The 24,655-nt window shown below is 40.5% G+C and overlaps 1 protein-coding gene across 3 annotated transcripts in view; it reads right to left on the bottom strand.

Moving 5' to 3' along the window:
• Positions 1-24,655, bottom strand: part of TfAP-2 (transcription factor AP-2) — a 164,489-nt gene that overhangs the window by 73,801 nt on the left and 66,033 nt on the right. For 2 of the 3 annotated variants that reach the window (XM_065476003.1, XM_065476004.1), the window contains exon 2: positions 2,258-2,365. The exons of the other annotated variant lie outside the window; for it this stretch is intronic. In XM_065476003.1, the coding sequence (XP_065332075.1) occupies positions 2,258-2,365 (108 nt within the window). The remainder of the gene's footprint in view (positions 1-2,257; positions 2,366-24,655) is intronic. 3 annotated transcript variants of the gene reach the window in all.

Below are 24,655 nucleotides of genomic sequence, written 5' to 3'. Positions count from 1 at the left end.
ACTCGGCGTTAATCGCTGTTTATGCCAACACAATTTCCAAACACCACAAATCTCGGCCGCCATCGCACAAACACGCGTTTCTCCGCTTGTACACATGAATATGCACGAGTGCAGCAGGCCATTATTATTATTATTGCTTCCTTCGTTCTCTCATATTTATTATAATTTTAAACGGCGTGTGTGCTTTAATGCTCTGCTTTATGTTTTGACATAATGTGCAACACACAAACACGGCCGCATGTAAATTATTAGCACTAACGACGACACATATGCGCGCTCTCGGCCAGGCTTAACAAGGTGGTTATTTGTGCTGGGAATCAAGCACGCTCGCGTTTTATTCAAGCAATAATCCTTTCAATGAGAAGAAAGGAGAGCAAATGAGCTCGAAAAGGAAGAGCCACGAGCACAGAAGAATCCGAAAATGAATCTTATTCCAAGAAGCTAATGAAAATTGAGTTTATTGTTGCCAATTGTTACTGTAAGCGTTCTTCTGCAAGCCCGGCTGACTGGAATAGATTGATAATGAATTTCGATCAATTTATGGCTCTCCTGAATACAATTTAATTAATGCACTTGTGTAATTTTCACTCCTTTCGCGACACTCCGTGTTCTTTATGACGAAGTGAAACAATCTGGCTTATTTAATCTTTTCCAGAGGTTCATCTGATGCTTGCTGCTCCCCGTTCAAATAGTTAGTATTTATCTGGTGTCAGGAACCGTGTGTTTTAACAGGTTATAAATAAAGCGCTAGCAATAAACGCAGGTGATTTATATTGGAGCGGTGCACAAAACATATTTGGAGAGATTTTTATGAATGTAACTGCATCTTATCAGCAAAAGGAAGAAAGCAATATCCCATTTCACCTGCGGCAGGAGTGGTCAGGTGTCACACCCTGAGAGAGGTTCTTCGCCGTAAATCCACCGGGCTTTTAAAAGAACAAAAAGAGGCCACGCTACTCTTTTAACCGGAACACGAGCGGCACTTTGCAAAAGCGTTTGATTTATCAGCTTTTTCACCGCCTTTTAAGCTTACACTGTAATTACACAAAAGCGATTTTCATTCAGCGCATTTCACCTGAATGAACGCGGCGGCTGCGGGAAAAAAGCGTGTAATAAGGTCAGTTGTTACAATATTTCGGCTCACACAGCCACTCTTGACACGGCGCGCGAAATTAGCACGTAAAGAAGCGGACAGGTGCTTCCAATTTGAAACAGTTAGCTCGGATTTTGATTGCATCCAATGCCGGGCCGGGCTCCGCGTGTGTAATATCATATCCGCGAGTATATTTGCGGGTAATGAGAGAGTCAGCGCGGAGAACCGCAAAAAACAATCTCCCCGGCCAAGACGAGAGGATGACCCGTCCGATTGCTACCTCAGATTATTCGCAGTCGGACCCCGAAAATTACCACTTTTATCCACCACATATCTATGTGTGTGTGATGTGTGTGTGTGTGTGGAGAGGGCCTGTCCCATTCGGGAGGGCATTTTCTATCATTAAAATAATTACACATGCTAAAATATTAATAGCCCCTCAGTGTCATTCAGAGGCCCATCTCGCGCGCTGAATAACAACCTGTCATTTTTTCTCCTCTCTCTCTCTCTCTCTCTCTCTCTCTCTCTCTCTCTCTCTCTCTCTCTCTCTCTCTCTCTCTCTCTCTCTCTCTCTCTCTTTCTCTCTCTCTCTCTCTTTCTCTCTCTCTCTCTCTCTCTCTGACCCTCTTCCCGCTATGACGTAACTGCTTATTTCCACTTAAAGCGAAGTATCTGTCAGCCTTAGTGCTGCCGCGGATAATGAAGATCACAAATATTGGCACTCACTCTTGAAATTCGCGGTACCAGAGCGTGTGTGTATATACATATACATATCCATCAGGGAAATTACTGAGATTAGCGGCAAACACGCAAGTTACAAAAGAAAAATTCGACACTTTTAGAGCAAATTATAACCTACTCTCCAGCTCATGGTAGTTGATCCATAATTCGTACTTACTACACACCTCTATTTCTAGTTACTTTTGAAAGTAAAAAAACGCAGTTAAAATATTAAAATCGCAGCAAAATACCATCTCAGTTTTTGCTCCAAACATTATCAAAATTAACATGCAAGTACCAAAGTTTCGTGAATTAATTTTTTCTGAGCCAAGTATTCAAACCACAAGATTTGCAGTTAGCTCTTTTCGTCGTTTCGAAAGGTTAGTTAGCAAAATTTTCGTTTTTGACTTGTTAGTTTGAGGAAAATGTGCGAATTTTCCCTACCTGATGAATGCTTGGCTCATACATGTCTTCGGACGAGGGAGGCCACTGCTGGCCGTTGTTTGGCCGCACACCTTGCCTGGCCCACAGGGCGGCTGCTGCTTTACTCACCTAAAACAAAATCACAAAATTGTTAGTAAATTTGTTTTTCCTCTATTAAGTGTTTCCTTAGATAATCGTTATTTTGGTACGGCCAGTTGGTCTAGATAATGACCCCACGGCAATCGTCGCTTAAAAGGTGCCATCGATGTTTCAGAAAAAGAATCAAAGTGTAATAAAATGCTCATTTTCCTCCTAAATCCCATCCACGTGCAGCCAATTTGGCAGCAATTCTCCCGTTTGCCGTTTTTGTGTCTGTTTTTGCCTCCGTTTGCCGCCATAAAAGTGCAGCGCACGAACCGATTTATTACAAGATACGTTTAGATATTTTTTCCTCTTCGGTATATAATATCGCGGGCGTGTTCGGGAATAATTAACGGCTCACAATCGCAGTTTTTGTTTGTTTTTCGATGGAGAAGTTCGAGAACGTCGGCACGCGAGCTGCGAGTAAAAAGGACGAGTAGAGCATTACAAGAAGCAGTGAATAATGCGGCCGGCCGTGTGTAGTGTGAACTGCATGGCGCAAAACGTGCCAAAGCTCGTGGTCACGTAACGAAAATGACACGCGTCTCGTTCCACGCTCGATCGCCGTCATGCTCTCCTGAGCAGGCTGAAAACACGACGCAAGTTCGAGTGACCGACCGCCTTGCGTGCGGCGACAAGTCTTCAAATTTAAAAGGAGAAGTTAGGTACAGTGTAATTAAAAGAAGACAAAAAAGAATGAGAGCTAAACCGGACAAAGTGACGTTTTAGAATAGTCCGAGAGGAATGAAAAACCGTAAATTGCATTTTATTTGGTGAAAAGAATAAGATGGGTTTTGCAATATACTTTGATCAACGTCCAGTCAAGTAGCATACCTTATTTCAATATGCGTCTTACAAAATAAATTTCTATTTTTCTCTATACTTTTTTGATTTGTTACAACATTTACCAATTCCAAGAACTGTAAGGGCGTGATGCAATTCCAATTTAATAGGGATTTTTATTTACGACGGCGAGTGCTCCTTAAAAGGCCAAATCATCCGCTCTTTTTTATGTGCATGCGTGGGTTGCTTCGGAACTAGGTGACCGCGCGATAATTAAACTTTGTTGCTAGCAAGTGGCGCCGATGGTGCTGAAATCTCTATAATTACGATGTTCTGCTCTTGTGTGTGCATCCACCCAGCCGAGTGCTGACGATCTAGACGCTAATTGTGCAGCCACGCTAATGCAGCCTTAATAGCAGCACACGCACCATTTTCGCGCGAGCCAAGAAGGTGTTTTTTTTTTCAGCTCACCGGAGCATGAGAGTGTGGGCGTGTGTAATTCCCCTGCTCCAAGACCGGCCGGCCAGTTTGATATAAAAATACACGTATAATGTGCAGTTGCCAGCAAACACGATTGAGACGTGACCGTGGCTTATTCTAAAAAGGAAACCAAACGGACTCGCAAGAGTGGTTCCAAAACCGAAAGTGAATTAAATAATACTAACACAAAATTTGCAAAAAAAATGCAGGATAAGTTACATTAAGTATTTTAAGTGAATAATTTCACACCTTCAAATTGAAGGTATTTTCACAAGTAAATTTTTTTTATCACACATCGTTTCAGCCCAGAACCAATAATATATTAGCGAAACCTGTTGAATCGTAAACGTTTCATTTGTGCCAAAAATATTTATGAAATATTTCAGGTTTTGAACTTGCGTGATGTTTTGACCTACATGAAGATATTAAAATAAAAGACGGCTGTGAGGCGATTAAAGAATTTTTCTCACATTAACACGAAAACGCAATATAATTCAACGAACGGGTGAATCACTGGCAGATCCAGTTGCGCACAGGCGAAAATGATACAATAATAAATAATTCATGCCCGCCAGGATAACTGCGTCTCGGGGCACTTTCCCACCAATTCAACCGCGAGGGATCCACATATACATTCAAATTTATTCAAATGTGTGCCACCGAGATGCCGGTCTCATTCACGCTTATTTATTACCGTAAACGTATTTAAGCACCTCAAGTGCACGCAAAAGACGAGCAAAAAAGAAAGAAAGCATTTCCCCGCAAAAATGCGGTTGCGCAAGGTTCGAAAAGCAAATGAAATATTCGCAAGCTTCATACAACGATAAGAATCAGAAACGATAAATTTATATTTTACCGGCGCGATTTATTCACTGCCGAATCGGGTAATAAAATCTGAATCTACCCGCAATAAACTATAGAGGGATAAAATCGGAGCATTTTTTGTTTTAATAGGACGAAAATTTTCCGTTCGGTACGAGAGCGACGCGTGTGCTAAGAGCCGCTAAAGATGAGCTGTAAAGCGGCGAGAGAGCTAGATGGGTTCGATTATACACACGCGGGGAAAATAATGGTGAAAAAGCAGCATCACGCTATATCTGTGAAGAGAGTTGCTCGAGCCGATTTGCATTTGTAATGCGAGGTTTCGAACTCGTTTGACTCAACCTCTAGGGCAAATATAATAATTTTCAGGACATTTTCTCAAGAATGTTGCTCTTTTATTACGCGCCTTCTGCATGCGTCTCTCTCTCTCTCTCTCTCTCTCTCTCTCTCTCTCTCTCTCTCTCGTTGCTATCGAGCGATAGAGCCAGTAATCTCTCCGAAAAATTCAAAAGAAAGGCCGTAAAGCGGTATTATTGTTTTTACGGCCCAATTTATACATTGTGCTCTATAATAGCATTTATGGGGTTCATCGACACGTCGGCGGCGCGCGCTAATCAGGCCGATTTTAATGGACGCCTCCGTGGGCATTTTAAGTGCCGAAAATGCATTCAGATGAATGCGTTATACTTGCGTACACGCCTCTTTAATTCATTCATAAATATGAAAATACACCATTTGTATAAAGTGGACGGTTCAAATTTATTTGTAACACCTCGTCTGAACGATTACAAACCATTTTACAAACAACTTTGATTTCTCATTCAAATGGAGATTATGCTAATATGAGCTCACAGGTGCTTTTCCAAAATTCATAATTCCAGGATATTCGGTTTTGATTCCAGCGTATACAATTTTATAAAGAGCTAAATTCGCCTCAACAATTTTGTCCAAAGGCTTTTTCTAATGTTGGAACTGTGAGTTGTAAATAATTTAAATGTTTCCGACCATCTTACTCCCTTACTTTAGCCAAGGTATTCTATTTTCCCTTATTTTTCCTCAGTGAACACAGAATAAGGGCAGTTTCAAGCCGAAAAAAATTAGTGTCAAGCATTGCGACAGCAAATGGTTAATGTTACTTGCTCCTGTCATGAAAAAAGCAACAAAAGTAAAGATTAGGCGTCAGGCCATTCACTTCTTGCGCCGTTTTTTGCGCTCGTCTGGCCCGCGTTATCGGCCGGGCGCGGAAGACATTCGCTCAATGGAGATGCGAGCGCGTATGCAACCGGCGTTACACCGAATGGTATCGCACCTGCAAGCACATAAAAATACCATTCAGGAAATTTAAATGTCCCATAAAATTTAATCTGCCCGTTTTGTGCAAAAGAGGAGGCAGCAGTCGTTTTATTCACAACGAGCATTTTTTCGGCCGCGTTTTCAGAATAACTTGAATCGCTTGGTCGCATGGGAAAAATTTCACCACTTGATTTTCGTACCATTAAACTTTTATATAGTTTCTGGTAACTAACTGTTTGTATTCACTAGTTTTATGGTGCCAACGCGTTTGAAATTACTTCTTAGGGCGATAATTTTAATGAGATATCTTAACACTTGAATTTACAAGTCTAGAGGGTAAATATACTTGCTTGGAATTCACGCAAGAAGTGTTTTATTTTTTACAGACGGAAATCAGTTAAAATGAAGACCAAAAAGACGAGTTTCTAAACGATTCTGCTGAAATTGCAAATACCTTATAACCAAAACTAAAAAATCCGAAATATCCAGAGAAAGGAATTATAAATGGCTGTTCGTAAAGCAATTATTTCACTGCAAATCCCAGGAAAAGATTGACAGCTCTTAGCAAATATAATTACCTCCGTCGGGTAGCCATATATAAAGGTAACACTTCATTAAAACGATTATTCTCATTCATCCCCACGTGCAGAACTGCTTAATGGACTTCGGAGAAAAAGGAGGATTTCTCTCCTAGATATGCAAATCAGCTTATTGGTATTAGTTTTCTGCCATATTTATATCTCGAATAGCACATTACGTATATACACAGAGGCGGAGAGTAAGGTGTGCGAGCGCGCATATTATAAATATCTCGTGGCTTAAGGGCAAACATCCACTACACATACACAAGAAGAGCGAAAGATAGATAACCTGAACGCCGTTCTAAATATCGAAATAATGTGTTTCTTTTCTCCGGCGAAGCGGGATGCTTGCTCGGATGACAAACCAGAGTCATGAGACCTTTCTACGTGAGCGCACTCTCAATAGGCGATAAACGCCGCCGCCACTCTGATAGCACACACAGCGCATACGTTATTTGATGCGAGATGCACTTTGATTAAAGGAAAGGTGAGCTCTCCGCCAAGCCGATCCATTCACGATTTATTATCTGGAAACGAGGGAAACGACTGCAGAATGAGCGGCACTGATTAAGAAATCTGCCGCGTGTGACGCTGCGTGAATTTCAATTCCGCTCATCCAATTGTAATGGAGATGTATTTTGGAATCTGATAGTGAGGATTAAATTCCGATCATTGACATATTCCTGGTTATTTTCGTATTTTAACCGCCAATTATTGAGATTTAATTTACGGATGCTATACAGTACACTCCAATCCTGCAATTCTTGGGAACATACAAAAAATGTAGGGGACTATTATTTCACCTCTCACTACTGAGAACGTACTAAATTCCGTGATTGTAATAAATATTTCCTCATATAATTTTCATTCTACGGAATAAAGTTCACCAGAAACGATTAATCCAAGTGCATTGCATGTTACATCATTGTGAAATTAATTCCACAAGACCGAGGAAACTTTCTGCACTGCTGCACTTGTCGCTATCTTGGCATTAAGAACACATCTCCTTGTTTGGCCGCTGAAAGTTGAAAAAAGCGGTAAGCCCAATTAAATTTCTAGCTGAGCATGTGTGCGTCCCGCGCCGAGTTGATTGAGCAGTGACACGAAACGCTTAATTACGGAATAAAGAGGCATTTTCCTCGTCTCATTACGCCTCAAGTGAGAGAAACAGACGCGAATAAGAGGAAATGATAATAAGATTGGTTATTAGTTGCAATTTGCATGCGAAATCAGTTGTCGATTCGCAGAAGCTCGTCGCTTTTAATTGTTGCTCTGCTGCGAGCTGAATCAAGCCAATTAAGTGCTGAACTTTTAATTTGTACCTGAACAAAGCAAATCCAAAGATCAGAGAACAAGAGGCCTTACGATTAATCAGGCTAACATGGCTGGCTCAGTGAAGTTGAATCATTTTGCCTCGAGCGAACAGCTTTGCATGAAGCGGGCTTAAAACAATAGTTTTTCTTCGAGTTCATAATTGCCTTTTTAATAAAATGGAAAATTTAAGTGTCAATCAATGTGCAGATATTTTGCTCTTGGGGCCATAAAAAATAATCTATACGCAATAGCTGCTTAAAATAAAAATAAATTAAATTATTTGATTGCATTTTTTATAATGTAATTTATGTATTGACAAGCAAGAATATACTAATTTAAGTAATCCAACCCTAGCAAAGACGAAGAATTTCGGATTTCTGTTACGTCGATTGCGAAATAATCATTTTTGTTTACTCTATAGTAATCATTACAAATTTGTATTCAAACTGTTTGCTTGTGAAACGGTTTCTTTTAAAGTTTAACTAACAAACTTTACAGTGAGAAGCCGTGTATTAATTTATAAATAATTCTAAAGCGTGTGGATCATTTAATTGATTCCTTTTAAAATAGGGTTAGGCCCAATAAAAACCCAAGAGAGCTTTTAAAATTATAAGAGCAAGCAAGGGAATAGACACAGATTTACTATTCATTATAAGGCTCAACTCGCGGTCATCTAATGTGGCTCTAAACTGCTATGCTCCTTGGATTCTGTTTTTAAACATGTCTATTTTTATAATACACGCTCGGCGCGACCAGTTCCAGTTCACTTCAAATTCCAGGAGCTGCTTAGCAATTCACGGCTTAATGAAGACAAAACGGGCATAAAAACAGCGAAATGGCACATAGATGTGTCCTAGGAATGCCCGCAAAGGAAACAGCTAGGCAGCTTCTGACGACTGCGCGCAGCATCCGACCTACACTCTGTCACCCATTCAGTTTGCTGTGGGTCCGCAAGATGAGATGGATTTACATTATGTGGTAAATCGAGGCGCATTTTATTTTGCAGTCGGGATTTTTGGGCATGTTGGGATGCTCATTACAGTAAAATATAGCCTTGTACGCTGGCCGCTCGTCCAAGTGCGTCTATTATAACCGGCTACTGTTTTTATGGCCTGCTGGTATTTTGCGCTGGAATTATTCGGCAGGGGCGCCTTAATTTTTCATCCGAGAGCAAGCGAGCGAGCTTAATCAGCATTTCAGGCCACTCCGTGATGGGCGTAAATTTGGCCAAACAGAAGCCGGGCCGGGGAATTCGCTCCACAGAGAGCTGATATTAAAATCGCTCCAACAGAAATAAATTAAGCATTTGACGTTTTTAATTATTTATTTCAGCTCGGCGGCCGCGGTATTTTTAATTTTAATGCTGTCACGCTTGATTTGTTTCGTCTTTTCTCGTAAAATCAGTGTGCTAAACACTTTAGAATTCTCTAAAATATGAACTTCTCCGAAAATCGTTTGAAAGACGACAACAGCTTTTTCGTAGGAGGCAGCGAGAGTGACGCCTTTCAATTAGCAGCAGGCGAAGAATGAGCCGGCAACAAAATCGGATTGATTGCTACTCAAGATATCAATTAAATAATCCGACGGCAGATCGCCCAGCGAGGCTTTTAGGGCTTTAAAAGACTTCTGGGCCAAATTACCCAACCCACCCAAATCCATCCAAACGGATAAAAAGCCATTTATTTAGGCTCGGCGCACAAGTGCTAATTACTAAGCGCGCAGAACAGGCTACTGGCCGCTCGGAAATAATAATTGTTGCCTCACCTTACTGCTGCTGCTGCTTTTGATTCACATCAGCCCAAGTAAAAAATTAAATGAACACATTAAAAGTTGCGCGCGGCCCTTTTTGCCTTTGGAATTTTAAATGTACACCTGCAGCCTGTCTTCTTGCGTGTTCCATTCTGATTTGCTTTCGCCGCAATCAACAGCGATTTTAAACGAGTTTAGTCAACCTGGTAGTTTCCACTCAGGTTCAACTGGGATAAATTTGAAAATTAAACGCAAAAATTCTTCACAGTTGAAATCGGGATCAAAGTGCTCTCTAATATGTACCTTATAATAATTTATCGCTCACTGCTCACTAAAATAGAAAGAAAAACCAATTTTCTGTTGGATTATTCCTTAGTTAATTCATAGTTGGGCGTTTTAGCTAGACTGTGCATCATAGATCGCTAATAAGGAACTCTATTTCTGCATCCTGGTTGTTGTGTGCCAAATAATGCTTTGGCATGCAACAAAGCAGAGCAAAGAACTGCACGTCAGCACGCGAATTCGGCGTCAGAGAACTTTAATATAAATGTATCGCACGAGTCCACGCGCATATGTATTCTCTCGTCACCTCATCAGGTTCAGTTACATTTTCCAATTTATCTTTTCATTATCAGGAGCAGGCGGACAAAGCGGGAGAGAGAAAGAAAAAGAAAAAGGAGCATAAAGAGCAGAGAAAGAATGTGGAACATGCGGCCGAATAACCTCTGCTCTGACAATCGCATGCACTTGGAAGTGTGTGTGCATTCTTATTTCCTCTGCTTGTTACTTTAGCTAGTCCTGCTGCTGGAATGCGATTTTTAATCGGCCGTGTTTTAATTAACGTCGATCGACGAGTGTGTTCGCTAACTTAAAGCGACAACTCGAAGCATTTTGTGTGCGCTCGCATGCCTGCGAGCCGATTGTTAATGAAATTATCCACCGGTTCATCCCGTTTCAATTTAAAGAGAATTTAACGACATTACTCTGGGACTGGGAAACTTAAGTGGTTGGTATTTTTGCTAAGCCTGCGTTAGATAATATCAGGGCTCACTCCTGCTTTTTGCCTTCTTGGGCAGAGTCTCAGTCCGGTTGTTTACCACATATAACACCCTTTCTCACTTGATTTGTCAAAATATTTTCTCACAAATGACTTATTGTATCTATTAAAAATGACAAATTTAAATGTTCTCTCAAAGTTTATACAGATAAAAATTTTCCTGAACCGTATTTACCCTTGTTAGAAGTGAATCGGTGAAAAGAAAATGAGTTAAAATAAAATGTTAAATTAGGTGAGGAACGTGAGGAAATAAATTTCTAGATATAGAATCAGAAAATTATTTACTCATTTGATTGTACGGACAGTAATTAAAAGATTAAAAAATGGCGCAAAAAGATTAATGACATATTAAAATTGATCTAGCACTTTCTCTCCTTTAACACCTTAATTTTATCAGGTAAGTCTGCATTCCAAAAATTTCCTTGGGTGTCAAATGGGAATTTAGGCTTAAACTTTAGTCTCGATTTTCAGTTAATTTGGATGTATAATACTATTTATCTGCGCTCTCCAATGATTTGCTCATACAACATTACGAAGAGAAAACGCACTATGCCTGCACATTTAATACATCCTTCAATTTCGAAATGTTTTACATGCGAGTTACGACAACCTTTAAATTATTTAAAAGCTAAAAGTTTAATCAAGACTTTCATCATTAAAAAAATGAGCAGGAAACATTCAAAAGAGGAAACGCGGGAAATAAAAATGAAAGTTGTGTTGCGAATAAAGGGCGATGATTGCAACTGTTTGTACGCGTCTTTGAAAAGCAAGTCAAAACGCCCAAGTTGCATTATGTGTGCAAGAGAAGAGAGGAAATATAGTGCAGAAAGCAGCTTTCACCGGCTCGTTAAGCGGCGCGAGTGCCGGTTGAGCAAAAATTACCCCCGAGGGTGCTGGCGCGGATAAAATGGCAAAATGCATATGCATGAGTGCGGCGTGATGGATGTGCCATGCAAATCATCAGGTGGCTGGCTGGCTGCACTCGCGGATCGTATTTCAACGGCACAGTAATAATAAGATGTCGGCGATAATGATATTATAATTCAATTAGCGCGCGAGTGCATTATCCACGCCGCCACACCCTGGCGCAGCCTTTTTCATTTTCAGCCAAATGGATAAATAAATAAATTCAGACGCGTTAACAAGCGAGCGTGCTGAATTAATTTATTTATTAAGCGCGGCTGTGCCTTCTTTCTCGATGCGAATTAATGCAATTGCAGTTTTATTGCCCTTGTTTAAGCTTGAAATTACACAACACAAATCACCTCTTCTGTGCCGAGTGTCTCTCTTATTCTCGTGAGCCTTTGATCTCTTTCATTATTATTTTCCAGCGCTGCCGCTTATTACACGATATATATTGTGCACCAAAGCAGCAGGTTGACTTTCCTGGCTGCGGCCATAAAAATTAGCCGCAACTCGATATCTCTGCTTCGCAATCCTCGGCTAACACGCATTAAATTTGTGCTTCAATCAGTTCACTCGCCTCAACTGCAAATTTAGATGCTGCTTTCGCGAAAAGGTCGACCCGTAATTGGCAGTAGAACGGTTAAATTACTGCAAAATATCGTAAATAAAAAACATGTACACGCACTCAGTTGCAAATATCTTTTTCCATGCATGCTAGTATCAAATCACTAAATTTCTTGTAGCAAAAGTCTTTTACAAAATCATTGTCCTGATTTTAGCATAAAAAATTTAAGACAAATTTCAAAGCTTGATACCCGCGTTTGCAGAGCGTTTCAGCCGGATTTCTTAATTTGCCTGTGCCATTTCGCAAATCACTGTGCGCTGACTGCGGCGAAACGACACTCTCCACTCATCCTGACTGTGAGATTAGCAATTTTCGCACTCCACTTGGTGCCAGAGTGCAATTTGGCAAAACCGACGTGGCATCGGCCCCGACAGGTACAGTTACGCCCGGAACGCGACACATACATCATGGAAAATATATTCGCATGAACAATAATTGAGAGCATTGACATTAAGGTCGCGCAATAAATAATGTCGAATTCCAGCCTGATAATAATTCTTTTTACTCTGCAGCTCAGTGCCGATCCAAGAAATGATTGATGGCGCGCATTTAAATTCGCGTTTGTAATTGATAGATCGGCTAATTAATGAGAATTCGCGCGCGCAATGGCGGTGATTAGCATTCACTGGCTGCTGAATCGACTTGTAAACGTTTGAACGCGGACGGTTTTGTGTTCATTAATACACATAGACGCGCACTTTTGCTGCCTATTCATCACGTTTTCTTCTTCTTCCACTCGGCTAAAGGACGCGACTCCATTGACGCGAATGATGGACTGCCAGAAAGCGCCTTTGTAGGTAGCCAGCGGAATTATAAATGAGCGGTGAATAATATCACAGGTTGGATATTCAAAGGGGATATATTTTGTGAAACACCAAACCTTCAGCTCTTGCTCTTGCACAACGAGGCTCCTACGAAAATATCGTAGTTCAGGGTAATTTTTGTTGCTAATATATTAAAAATATGTTCACTTGAGTTAAAAATTATGGATATTTATTGAAAAGCTATGTATAGGACAAGCAAACTTGTGCAATCCTTTAAATGAAAAATTAATTGACAAAAAGGACTGAAAGTTACTTTGTAACTCTCGATATCAAATTTCACTCTAAATTTGTTGCTCATTTCACAGTGAGCCTGTTTTTTATTACGAAGTTTACCTTTGATAAATTCATAATAAAAGTATTTCACTTCTATTTAATAATTTTACTCATCTAAATTGATCTTCGGCACCAGTTAGTACGGTATTCATGATGGTCAGCACCAACCCTTTCACGGAGCTGGCTCTTGAACACAGGAGGCGCAAAACAAGCAAAGTGTGTGTTATAGGCGCGATGTATTGCTGCCGCGTGTATCCATCTCGCTCAGCTACCTTACTCCGGCATCATTAATCTTGTTAGTGTATTAATAAAAAATGAGATCCAAATTGTATCGCCTGCTCGGCCGAATGCCTTTGCCTGCCGAATGGAAAATATCCATTATGCATGCATCAGTCATAACTTTCATGACTCCTTTCATTTCAGAGCAGAGAAAAATGCGCCAACCTGTGTTTTCATCTCATCTATCATCGGCGTGTCTCTCGCTCCTCCTTTTTATTTTGTTCTCGAAAAGGACGTGAAATAATAGAAATCGTACTACACAGAAGTGTATTTATAATGGTCTGCGATGTGTGTGTATGTGTTTGAGGCCTGGCGACACGCTGCGTTTGTCGATTATGAAGCGAGCTGCAAAAGTTGTTTTTGTCAGCCGACTGTGTATGTATCATCCTCTTATTGCAATCGTAAATATCAAACACTCGCAGAGGCAATCGTGAAAATAATTATCTGGAAACAAAAGGCTTGGAAATAAGAGATGGAACACCGAGAGATGAGAAATTTCTTAACGGTCAAAGCGGATAATGGAGCAGGACAAAGGCAAAAAATATGCAGAAGAATTAAATAATTTATTTCGCGCTGCTGAAAAAACCCAGAGCTAAATTATAAGGGAGACTAATACACTAATTTTCCAAATAAAATAAAAACAAGCCGCTGACCGACCATTTATAAAAAGCACTGATGGCGTGCGTCAGTAATTTAATCACCAGGAAAAAATAACCACAAGCGCGAGCATTAGTCGGCCTGTCGCCAATTCCGCCCGTAGGGTCAAAACGGCCGCTCAAACTATGCATTCCGACATATTAATCGCTCTCTCCGCGAGTGTCGGGCGCGCGGCATACTTTCAGGGGTGCGAGTAGTTGTGCCAGCCGGTCGACAGAGAGCAGCAAAGACGAGAGGCAGCCGGTGGTGCTACCTGACGGGAGGCTGGGCAACTGCTCCTGGACCGGCGGCTGCTGCTGTTCCGTTCGTGATTGGCATCATCGCCCTCAGCGGCCCCGGCGATGGAAATAATGTGCTCGACGCGCGGTAATAAAGCTGCTATAATAAAGGCAGTGTGTGTGTGTATAAACGCTCTCACGACCGAGCCGGATTCTGATCGGGCGTGATCTGCATGCATCAAATTATTAGTGTATTTTTCGGACCGATTTTGCCCCGGCTGCCAATCGGCACGACGCGCGGCTTGTTACAATAAAAGGTGCACGCCCGCGGCCCTTGTTTGCTGCTGCCACACTCGTCGTTTCTCTCCGATTTTTATTCCGATTCACGATTTCGAATGCTCCAAATTAATATTAGCGCTACTCTCGCGCTTGGCCTGGATGTTGACAGCGTTAATCAATGTCTATATGACTCATATTGGTATATGCCAGTATTTAAAATTATCTTACTTTCTTGCTTTGTAAACAATAAGCTGTCGACGTTCCGCTCCCTATATTTCAGTATTCTATTCTTATTCTAAAGCAACACAATTTCATTTGGCGACATTCAAATTTATGGAGAATGCGTGGGAATTTATAATTATTCTAGACTTTATAATTTCCAAAAATGCATATTGATTCTTTAAGAATACCTCGTAAGTTCGAGTATTATAAATTTATTTTGTACAGTATATTATATTATTCATGCTAAATAATTAAAAGATAACTTGTTGAATCAATTCACTGAGCAGGCAATAAAGCAAAACTTTATGAGTTAATTAATTAATAAGTTAGGACAATCGATTGATTCAAAAATTTATGAAACCCTTGCTATATTTACATTTAATTGGACTAATACAAATTGTAAAGGGCAATGTTAACAAGATATTCCTTTCATGGCTATCATTTCTTTGTCTGTTCTTTTAATGTTTGTATTTTGAAGTTACTGAATATTGTAAAAATGTATCTATTGTGATTCTTTGCTTAATAGTATGTATCATTTACTCGACTGTATCAAATAAACTTTAACATTGTCCCAAGGTGCCTGTTATAAGAAACAAAAATTGTAATTAAGTCGTACGCTGATGGTGTTCAATAATACAATATAATAAAGAGTTAATTAAATGGTATATTACAGCTTTTATGCATCCCAAATGACAACATAATATTAAATTACTCGAATTTTACTTGCTGAAGGCATTCTTCAGCAACAGAAACCAATCTGATATTTCTTCTAATGTTATCATCAGGTATCCCGGCAGAGTTGCCAAAATTTATCGAAAGATTATTTCATAAAAATGTGTGTTTGGAAATACGGGTAAGTCATTAAAATCTAAGAAAAGGAATAAAAATCTATGAAACTGCTTTGATAAAAGTCAGAACATATTACAATAAAATAGCTTTAACATTATCCAGATATTTTGTTTCGAGTGTCGGACTCCAATTAAATAAATGGGCAATAAAAGCAGCCGCATTAACACCGAATCTTTTGTGCGCAGCGAGAGCAAATCAAGCCGTCGGTGCTCCTCTGGTGGAAAACACAATCGAGTTTCGTGTGGCCAGCCAGCAGTCAATAATTTTGGTTGCTCTGCGCTCGGCGGGTAATTTTATTGCCCCGGCCCTGCGTTTTCGTTGGCCAAGCAGCTTTTGATAATGTGTGTTCAGGGGAAATAAAAGTGTTCGGTCGGTAAGGCACAAGCAGCGCGGATTAGTACCGCGATGATCATGCGAGCCAGTGTTTCATTTGATGGCTGCAGCCGAGAGAGGAAAATAAAAAAGTAACGATTTGGTGGCGAGATAAAGCGTGATGCCCGGAGCGTGCCCGCGCGGATCAAAAGGTCAAGTTTGGAGATATCCCACCTCGCGGGTACCCCACCCCCGGAGGCGGAGACTCTGGGTCCACCTCCTATCTCCCAGCTAACTCTTTTTCGCTCCGACTAAAACAAAAGCTTCGGCATCCTTGAAATATTGCCCGCAATATAATCATAAAATTATAAAATTCAACGCACGGAATAATTGCGGCAGCAGTAAAACGGCGGCCCCGCGCGCACTTTCTTGCCGGCGTTCAAGTCTCTCGACTAAAAATCCAACAACAGCAGCAACAGCTCGTCTGCGGGACGAGAATTTTCTGAGAGGAAGTGAGCCCTGTTTAAATCACATTAATTGAAAGCCGTCCTGGCGACTTTTCTCTCTATGTGGATGAAATCAACCGTGTCCGCGGTGCATAATTTACGGTCATAAATCTACCTCAGATGCGCGAGGCGAGATGACCCTTCGGACACGAGAGAGAAGTTAACTCGTGACCCTTCCTCCAGAGACCCTCCTTTCTTGTTAGCTTTGTAATGTTTCTCAGTCTTTAACAATGCGAGAGAACAATTGGCAGCCATAAAGCACCCAGCTAGTATATGGTCAAATGTGTTTTGTGGGAAGATTAACGCCAAAGTGTAAACTCTTGGCGCCATATTTGCGCTGTGCAGGAAAGGAAACCGTGGCTTATGAAAAATTGCGTTAGCGGCATTTGTGAGGAACAATTTTTTGCACCATTTAGCTGCCATAGCAAAATTAACAGAGAACGACTAATTCCATCTTTCTGTGGCTGGTTGGTAGTTATTGCGTTTTTATAAATTCAATTGCGCCGCGGAAGTTGACTGCTCTTGAGCTTTCTGCGGAATCAATAAAAACGAGACGTTGCTGACGAGGTGCGACTATGAAATACTGGCTCTTTGGCGGCAAGGTTGACATTCAATCGTGCTGAGGCGACGTTTGACGAGTTTATTAGTAGCACTCCTTATACGCAGGACGCTCGGACGATGATCAGCTGTTGGCCGGACGAGCGAGACAGATATATTTATAAAAGGTTGCTCAGCTAGCCAAGGAAAAGAAGGAAAACAGGATGAGAGTGATATGCACTTGCAGAGGCAGCCTGGAGGCCTCAAAATCACACCGGCGTCGACCAAGGCGCACAAACAGTTTATCAACGTGCCGTGATTGTTAATTAATTAATTACTCTCAAGTGTGTCGGGATGATCTTGTTAAACGAGCCGGGTAATGAGCTGATGTCTCAATTAACTAACGCGCCGCGTGCCCCGTGGTTAGTTTGTCTCATCTGCATTTAGCACCACGCGAATTTTCCGGACCCTTCGGCTGGCAAATGAGAAATTTGCACTCCATCGCCTCCAGATTGATTCACTATCACCTAAGAACATGTAAATTAGCTCCACACGGTCCAGGATTTAGTCCAAAACAGAAAGCGAATCTGGTCTATAAAATATCTGAATATATATATAATAGAAATATATATACATTTCTTAGCTTAATCTATTATTGCGGCGTGTGCATCTATTGCTTAGTTAAAAATATATAATAATAAGCCAAATTACAGAAATTACAACAGTTATTCAATAAATCTAAGATGTACACTTAAGCTCTGCTTTTGCGATTAAAATCTTTTTGTTCAACCTGTTCTATCCTTGATCATATTGTTTGTGAGATTTTTCTACTGACAAAATCATATCAAGTTTTCTTTTTTCATGATTTATTTCCCAACTTACTACATGTTTCTTAAATTTGTTAGATTCTTGTTTGTTGCTAATCATGTTTTAATTGGACGCCGATTAGTCCATTTTGATTTACCGCTGCGACGAGAAGGTGTTGAGACAATCGTTCATCATCAACAATGTCCAGCGGCTCTCTTTAGCCGTTCGCAAGTTGTGTTGATATTTATGTCATTGCGGCGAGTGGATTGCAACACGCTCGGATGCATATTAATGAGACTTTGCGCGCACAACACAATGAAAACACGGCTCCGCACACGCATAAATTGAGAGGAAAAAATAATCAATTACAAGAATGTTGGTGACATTGAGTAGACGCGTGAGTGAAGTTGCCTCTCGGTAAGATTGCTTTTAAGGTGTTGCTTTTGATTGAATACATCGGTCGCTACTTAAGGATTGAGAGTTGTTACGTAAAAATTAAATCTTCATTATTTACGATCCAAAACAAATCATTACATAACGATTTGAGTACTCAAAGGTTTGCCAGAATTAATAAAAATTATTTTTCCCCTTTGCCAGTGAGAAGACGTGAAACGGATCACCTATATTTTTCAATTTACAATTTGTTAATAAATCGGACGAAAAATAATTAGATGCGGGTTCAACGACCTAGGGAGTTTAATTATCCCGGCCTGAATTAAAAAGGATTATTATCACCACTGGTGAGCCGATTAATTATTTTCGCGTGTGCAAATGCGAGTACCATAATAGGCGGACGCCGGTGTATTTGCAGCATGTGTTTATATACCTGTGTTTCTCTTCGGCATCATTACTCATTTCTTTGCAGAGGTGCACGCAGCACAACAACAAAAACAACGTGCAAGCAGCAAAAAAGGCGCGACAACGCAAGAAACGGCGGGCGAGTCTTAAATTAATGACACACAAATCTCGCACGGCCGCTGAAATAATGACATGACTTGCTCGAGAAAGGCAAGCTGAGGAATTCGCGGATTGAAATAATAACGATGCAGAGTATAAGGTGGAAGTGATAATAAGGCATTGCGAGCAGTCTGATGTACCAAGAATTACGAATATCTCCACTTTTCAATTAATTTTTAAGGTGAAGGAGAGTTGGAAAATTCAGAAAATCGCTTACAGATTATAGCACGATGTCTCAGTAAAAATAAATTTAATTCGCCACCAATTTTAAGAAAGATAATTATTTGATTTTAAGATTACATTATTTTTCGAAAATGAGAGAATATGGCGTGTGACAGTACCTCTCAGCAAGGCGGTTGGTTTGAGACACGCAGGAAGAGAGCAAAAACACAAATATTTCCCTAAGATCGTTGCGTGTCGCTATTTTTACAGCATTGGAGAGGCCTGCTGCCTTTTCCCCGATCCTGCACGTCCTATAATTTTAGCCAATAAAAGCAGCATTGTTTCCCACTTATCAAGCAGTTCCAAAACGAGAAACTGCGAATTCTGGGCATTGTGAGTCACTGGAATTTCTACCTGGATAAAACAGTTAGTGAAATGATAGAGAGCACCAACATGATTTAATTTGGAAAATGTGTGTAATAGAAACGAGCGTGTGTGTAATTTCTTTCCATTGACTTTTTATCGCCAATTACCCACCGGTTTTGATTCCAGTCCGCGGCGAGAGGCCAATTTCTAAAAAGGGGAATGTGAAAACCACCTTTTGCCGTGTGATTGCCATACGCGCAAGAGCCTAATGATACGTCTGACTGGGCAAGCGACCCGTCGGAATATTATTAGATTTGTGTTTTTGTACCCGAGCGGGACGACCCTTTCGTTAAATAAAGTAATTGCGTGTGTGGTTTCTCGATTCTCTTTTCGTTATAGGGTCACCAAATTAGTACGTGCAATCGTTCTAATACCGGCGGCTGCCATCTCTTTAGTTGATAAACACTCGCGTTTGGCTCCTTGTCTCCACGAATGGAGTAACACAAAACCTCAAAACCTTCCCGGAATTTTGAGAAGCACTCGACTGTGGGAAAGAGGAGCTTTTAATAAGCGTAATCTACCCATTTTCCCTCGACAGAAAGCAAAAGCATTTATATTAATATGGCTTGAAAAATAGTGCCATAATTGAATATGCCAATTTCAATATGGTAAAAAAATTACAGATTCAATTAAATAATCAAAATTTGATGAACAAAAGGAGGGAAAATATGGCTGGATAAAAATATCACGTTTAATGTTCATTGGAGTTGCTTATTTCTTTCTAGCTACCTGTTAAGTATGTACAATTTGACATGTTGTCGATCTTTGCATATAACTAAGTCAAACGACATTGTTTAGCGTTTGACAACAACTTTGATTGCGATTACAGCAATATTATCATTCAATTCAAAGACGTGCAAATAATCCAAAATCTGGTTGATTAATCCCAGTCGCATTTCCAGAAGCAAATCTCGTAATGGCTGCTTGTGTACACGCCGGGGCACTTTCCTTGTGGTAATGGTAAACAAATTTCGGGAACGCCGACGCTTAGACAAATAATTTCCTGTAATGCTTGCGTGTGTATTTGCATGCGTACATACATTACGCAATTACGCGTCGGATTCGGATTTCCACAAGCAAAAGTGTTATTTACCGGCAGCAAATAGGCAAATGCAATTATTGCTGGATTGAACGTGCAGAATCGCCGTCTGTGTTGGTTCGTGTGTATTGCTGTGCAGCACACGGAACACAAATAGCAGTCGCTCTGCTCTATTTAGGCGTAAATATACAGCTCCATGCTACATATACACAAACATGTCTGCTGCCATAATACACACACTCACACACACAGGCAAGCGCCAGCTAGGTATTTGCTTTGTGTGTGCATGCCGTAATCAGCTCGCGAATATTAATAATAACGTGTTGCTTTGTGTGTTTGCGCTACAGGATGCTACATGCGCGCGGCTCTTGCTCTCTGCTCTTCAAGTGTTAATATGATAATCTGGCTAATTGTTGGCAAAACTCGGCTCTCTCGAGCTCAAATTTAACACACACACACACACGCGCGCGCTGCGGCAAAGTGGTCCAATTACTTTCTGTATAAATTCTGCACAAAGCCTTTGCGGCCGCGCTGAGTGACAATTGAATTTGGTCTGAGTGGAAATTTCATTTGCCCGTCAATTTGAAATCAATTTTGCATTAATTTCACATGCGGTGATATATATTGCTTTTTGGAGTCAGATCAAAGGCGGCAAACTGCCGAGCTTTGGGGTATTTTTAAATGCGGTTTCAAACTGCAAGCATTGTTTATTTCGGATTGGAAAAGCAGGATTTTTTATAGTATGAATTGGAATACTTTGTGACGAAACGGCTCGGTTTTGCCACCATCATTTTTTCTTCAGCTAAGGTCAACGGCAACTGCCTAATTTACCCTTGGACGCGATTGGACGGACGCGGATTGGAGTCGTGATAGACCAATCCACATTACACATAAAATCGCGCGGCACTGCGTGTCACTGCTATTTTGGTCATAAATCTTGGGAAAGCACTCTAATGCACACAATAATTTTCTCAGAAGTGCATCCAATTTGCTTCTCTCCCGGCCATAAATTTAACCAAAACGGTATAATTACAAGAGGTGATATAAACATTTTAGAGTTTCATAAATTACGAATAATTACAATTGTTGCACTACTTGCGTCGGTCAAAAGGTTTACGGTTTAATCGTATTTTTACTCCAACAACGTCAGGCCAGCGAATGCAACCATCACTGGCTGGAAATGCCCATCAGCCATTCAGGAAATTCCAATTACACGTGCAGTAATTATAATCACGGCTTCTGACTATTATTTATTACCAGACTGAATATATATTAATCGGATAGAAAAATGAAGATTTAGATGCACGTCAGGAAACACCTGCACTCTTTTAAATTCGTGTACTTTGAGCCATTTTCCTCAATTAGCTCTGCTTGCGAAATTCGAGTGCAGAGAGGGAAACGCGTGTGTCGGCGTGATTTGATCGAGATTGCGTGGAGGAATTGATGAAATCTGAAAAATTTCCGCTTCCTCGCCTCACAACACGCGTGCTTGTTGCGTTCACCAAATTACGAATGTAAATCAGGTTAGCCTGGCGTGGCAAAGGTGATTTTGGCGGTCTGCTATATCTCCTTCCTTTATTTTAATCAGCAGAACCAACAGGTGGCGCGTAATTGGCCTCTCAGTTATAACTCATCCCCCTCTTCACCCTGATATTTAGATTTGACAGGTCAATTTGTTGCGGGCTTGGATTTTAATATGAAATAACGCGGGCCATATGCATATTTTAATGAGGGGTCAGACAAAAAGGCAAAATTTAAATTGGTCCTTCAAATAATAAGGCACGTGTGGGAACGGCGGTATAATTTAAGACCAGTGAGTGTTGGGGGAAACTGTCTACTTCTGGACTGCCTGTGTCGGGGACATTCTCTTTAATGCTTAATAAGGTATGAAGAAAAAATGGGAGAAACATTGAAACATTTTGTTCTTACAGCTCATCTCTTTTTAAAACATTTTTAAACTAAAAATATTAAGAAACTTGCACTTTCAAATTTATTTTTGAACAAATAGCTGTCAAATTTTCGTTTAAAAATGCTCAGTCTCTTCTCTATGCGGATTTGAAAACAGGGTGAGTGGCATAAGGTAAAGAAGAAAAGAGTCTTGCTCGATCTCGTACTACGGACAGCGATTTTTTTGGCCCTAAGGCGTCATTAACAGTTAATTTACTTACAATATTTACTTGTTTTTAAAAACGATCAACTGCACTCATTGCAGTGTACAATCAATAAAAAATTATTGGAAAAAATTCCCCATTCGTATATTCTGCGAAGAAATTTCATTGCAAAATATTCACAAGCATTTATTCAAAGAAATTTCAAAAAGTGAAATTCTGTCTTTTATGAAAGAAAAATATAGACGGTAAAATTGCGTTGCCTTAGTGAAGGCTGACACTGTTGTCCAATTAAAAAAAGATTTTGAGGGCATAAGTCGTGAAACATCGGAGAAAAATTAAGAATGTGATGTAATATTGGTACTTGCAAAATTAGGCCCGGATTAATTTGCAATTTTCTAATTAATAAGACATTTTACTCTTGAAAAGGGCGAGGAAGTGTTTTTATCGAAAGTGAGTATTTCTGTTCTTACTGCTTTTGGGTTTGATACAGCCCATTAATTGGATATGAATTATTTTTTATATGAATTTCAATTTGATTTTATTGCTCAGCATGTGTCCAATTTTATACTGTGAATTACTCCACAACCAGAGATGTGGCAGGCATCGGAATTCAAAGCGAGCATTTCATCAAAGAGGGAATAATTGATCGGCGGCGCCAGGCATCAGTCTCTGGCTCAGACTCTTTTCCGGCAGAGCACCCCTGCGCGTATGCATTAATTCCTCTCTTCCTCGCTTGGCAACGGCGGTAATCAGTTTTTGACCATAAGTCTGCAATGGAATAAAATTATTCCAACTTCGATTGGCTGCCGCTGCCGCCACCGCACTGTCAAATTATCATTTTGCGAGCGTTCAAAGCGGTCGGCGCCAAGTTCAAACACAGACGGAGGCTAATTATAAATTTACAGGTCTCGCCTGGCACAAAGGCAGGCACAAAGGAGAGCGGCGGAGGAGGAAAAAAAGCGAACAGCCACCACCGCGCCATACAATATTAATTTCACCAGAAATATTGTAGCGTGGATGTATTTTCCTGGGGAGAAAAGTTTTGCGAGCGGTACAATAGCAATTAGCGGGTCGTTTCCCATCGTAAATCGGATCAAAAGTCGGCTGTAATTTGTATGTTTGGCCTGCTCTTTCCTTTTCTTCCTCTGAAAGGTCATAATCCCCATTCGGACACGGCAGGTATCTTTTTCTTTCCGATACAACACACACGCGCCTCGATGGGTCGACCACTTGAGGCGCTCTCAGGGTAAAAAATCTTTTTGTTTGGTCTAGAGTTCCTATCAACGAATCATTAACGTAACAAAGAGGCATATATATTTAGATTTAATATAATCTAATATATGAATTATTATTTAAATCTGTTTATCGAATTGACATTGGAAATCAGTTTTTTGTTCTACAAGAAAGCAATCATTCAATTTACCAAAGTTAACCTTTTTCTGGAGTTCTGGCTCTTCCCTTCTGGAAAATCATTGGAAAGTACAAAAAATTCAAATGATAATTTTAGTACGACCATTAATCCTCCAAATTCGCACAAAATTAAGAAATTCAAACTTGTAGGCTGATTTTAGATTTATACGATAGTGAATAGTTTTACTATATGTATAGGTAATGAAGACCAAGGAAGAGTTGCATTTCGGACTAAAATCCTCATTCCTGTGTGCGGCTGCAGAAAAGAGCAGGCGCCTGTTGATGTCTGAAGCGCACACACCCTCAGCCGTCCGCCCGCCCGCCCTTACCGAAACAGTTTTCCCACAAAACACAACGTTTTCGCCGTGTATAATTATCATGTGCTTGAATCCCTATCATTGCACTGCGAGCAGCACAGGAATAAATCACAAGCGGGACCTTTTTAATGCGCTCGTAATCTTATTATAATGCGATAATAATAACGTGCTTTAAAGCGAAAGGCGCGCGCATAAGGAACCCTTTTTCTTGGGAAGCTCACATTTTTCTCGAACCACGCGGCAACAGCCCCAACTTTTTGTTTAACTTTTTACGATTTTATAATATAGTATGTGTATGTGTGTGCTGTGCGCACAGCGCTTTTCCCTTTTCTTTTCCACAAAATTTATTCGGCGTTGGCACAAAAAGTTTCCTCGACGAGGGAGAAGCAGAGAAAACTTCATAACCTCATTTTGAGAGGCAGTGGAGGAAAATAATTGTGTGTATACTTCGGGGAGACTCCCTTTCTTCTAAGCGCTCTCTTG

Source organism: Cloeon dipterum, chromosome 1 (assembly GCF_949628265.1).
Source record: "Cloeon dipterum chromosome 1, ieCloDipt1.1, whole genome shotgun sequence".
Taxonomy (NCBI): domain Eukaryota; kingdom Metazoa; phylum Arthropoda; class Insecta; order Ephemeroptera; family Baetidae; genus Cloeon; species Cloeon dipterum.
The sequence above is the reverse complement of the archived record's forward strand: the minus strand, read 5'-3'. Positions and strand labels throughout refer to the sequence as shown.